The following is a 2,337-nucleotide window of genomic DNA, read 5'->3' as shown; positions in this document are numbered from 1 at the left end:
TCTCTCTCTCTCTCTCTCACACACACACACACACACACACTCTAGAGAATGCATGAACTGATCAAAGTTATAATGAAATGCTATGTAAGGATGAAAGCGTCTGCCAGATGCTTGACTGTGTGTGTGTGTGTGTGTTCAGACTCTGTTCAATCAGCTGGTGTCTCTGACGGAGGAGGCGCGGAGGGCGTATAAGGAGATGGTGAGCGCTCTGGAGCAGGAGCAGGCCGAGGAGGCGCTGAAGAACGTCAAGAAGGTCCCGCACCACATGGGTCACTCCAGAAACCCGTCCGCCGCCAGCGCCATCTCCTTCTGCAGCGTCATCTCCGAGCCCATCTCAGAGGTCAACGAGAAGGAGTACGGTACGACACACTCCTAACGCCTCCAGAGAGCAGTCTGTCACAGCCTGTGAGCTCACCTTCACTTCTCTCTCTGCAGAGACCAACTGGAGGACGATGGTGGAGAGCGCAGACGCTCCAGAGACCGAAGCGGTCAGCAGAGAGCAGCGTGTGGTCAGCTCTCCGCCCAGAGCCAGCCCTGACCCGAGCCCCGCAGCCGCCCGCGCTCCCGAGAGAGACGAGTCCCGCTCAGACGACCGGCTGGAGCGCGCCTCGCAGCGGAGCACAGACACCGGCTCGCTGGACGGCAGCTGCAGAGACCGCCTCAACTCCTCCATCACCTCCACCACCTCCACACTGGTGCCCGGCATGCTGGAGGAGGAGGACGAGGAGGACGAAGAGGAGGAGGACTACACGCCCGAGCCACTCTCTGTACAGCTGCCACCGCTCAGCCCCAGGGTCGAGTCCTGGGTCTCCAAAACCCTGGAGAACATGCAGCTGCGCCGACACAGCAGCGACGAGGAGGAGGACGAGGAAGAGCGGATGAGCGATGAAGAGGAGCTCGACTCTTCTGACCTCACCGAACCGGCGGTCGACGACAAGGACGCGGCTGATTCGTCCACACACACGGGATGAGAGGTCACAGCACACACGGCCCACAAACACTGACTCAGGAAACTGTACCGGACTCTAACCCCTCACACACTCACACACTCTCCGTGAATAACACACGTCTCCAGAAGCTTCACACAAACACACCAGTGGGACTTCATCATTTACACACCCTCATGTTGTTTCAAACCTTCTTTGGAGAATAAACAAAGACGTTTTGGAGCCCACTGACTTCCTCTACATGGACGAAGAGCATCCACTGAAGAAATAACGTTTGTAAAGCGAGTAACTGGTTCAGCGTTTGTGTGACTCTGATTCTTTAACCAGGAAATGCAAACGAAAGAAACATGGGTTGTGAACAAACATGTAAATAACATGTCTGAATGTTTCTAATATTCTTGTCTTCGCTCTTGAACTCAAGCGATCGGGAGGACGTCCTCGGATTGAATGTTCCTCCTGGTGCTGATGGGTCTGTTGCGCGTGTGTGTGTGTGTGTGTGTGTGTGTGTGTGTGTGTGTGAGACCTGGTTTACTCTCTCTCCTGCAGCTGTAGTCGAGCTCCTCGTGAAGGATCTCGTGATGATGGTAAATGTCTGTGTTCAGGATCAGTGCTGGTGAAACCGTGGATGTTCTGGAGCAGGATCTCGGTGCAATAAGCTTCTGTAGCAGCGTTCTCTCTCTGTGTGTGTGTGTGTGTGTGTTTGGAGTGATCTTCATCGCGTGTCTTTTGCACTATGTACATATAAATGTGAACATGCTTTGGTAACTAATGTGAAACTAGCACGCCTCTCTGACGTGTGTGTGTGTGTGTGTGTGTGTTTTCCAGCAGTTCTGTACGTGCAGTAACTGTTCTCTGATCGTTAATGCAATTAAACGGTTTTAACTCACTCTTATCACTGTATCACTCTTCATATCCAACATTAAACTGATGTTATGAGCACAACTGTTGCCTGAAGATGAAGAAAGCTTTAAAACTGAGCTGAGGTCATGTTTCCTGCTTTCACTGGTTCTCTCAACAGCTGAAGAAGAAGCAGGGTAGACGTGGATATATTGTGAGTATTGTGTGTTTAACTGAGGAGAGGTTCTCAGCTTGTTCTGTGATCAATAACTACATTAGAACATTCACTTTCTGAAACCCGTCGAGTTAAAGAATGAAATTATTTTAACACATTATTTGACTTGGTTGTTTAGATATTTTCCCAGAAGTTGAAAAACAGCAGTTTTATCATTACAGCAGACGTTTTTAATAAATTTAAATAAACTGTTAAGAGTCTGGGATCAGTGAGACTTGTGATATTTGTGAAGAATTCTCTTCACCTCACTGAAGACTGGAGGAATGATGCTGAAAATACAGCGGAGCATCACAGAAATAAATTACACTTTAACACAGA

The 2,337-nt window shown here is 49.8% G+C and overlaps 1 protein-coding gene across 3 annotated transcripts in view; it reads left to right on the top strand.

The window, feature by feature from the left end:
- The window catches only part of LOC113061335 (selenocysteine insertion sequence-binding protein 2-like), a 12,023-nt gene extending 10,186 nt beyond the window's left edge, over positions 1 to 1,837 (top strand). For all 3 annotated transcript variants that reach the window (XM_026230367.1, XM_026230366.1, XM_026230368.1), the window contains exons 17-18: positions 140 to 359; positions 436 to 1,837. In XM_026230367.1, the coding sequence (XP_026086152.1) occupies positions 140 to 359; positions 436 to 971 (756 nt within the window). In that variant the 3' untranslated portion in view covers positions 972 to 1,837. The remainder of the gene's footprint in view (positions 1 to 139; positions 360 to 435) is intronic.
- The last annotated feature ends 500 nt before the right edge of the window (positions 1,838 to 2,337 follow it).

Source organism: Carassius auratus, chromosome 43 (genome assembly GCF_003368295.1).
Source record: "Carassius auratus strain Wakin chromosome 43, ASM336829v1, whole genome shotgun sequence".
NCBI lineage: Eukaryota > Metazoa > Chordata > Actinopteri > Cypriniformes > Cyprinidae > Carassius > Carassius auratus.
The sequence above is the reverse complement of the archived record's forward strand: the minus strand, read 5'-3'. Positions and strand labels throughout refer to the sequence as shown.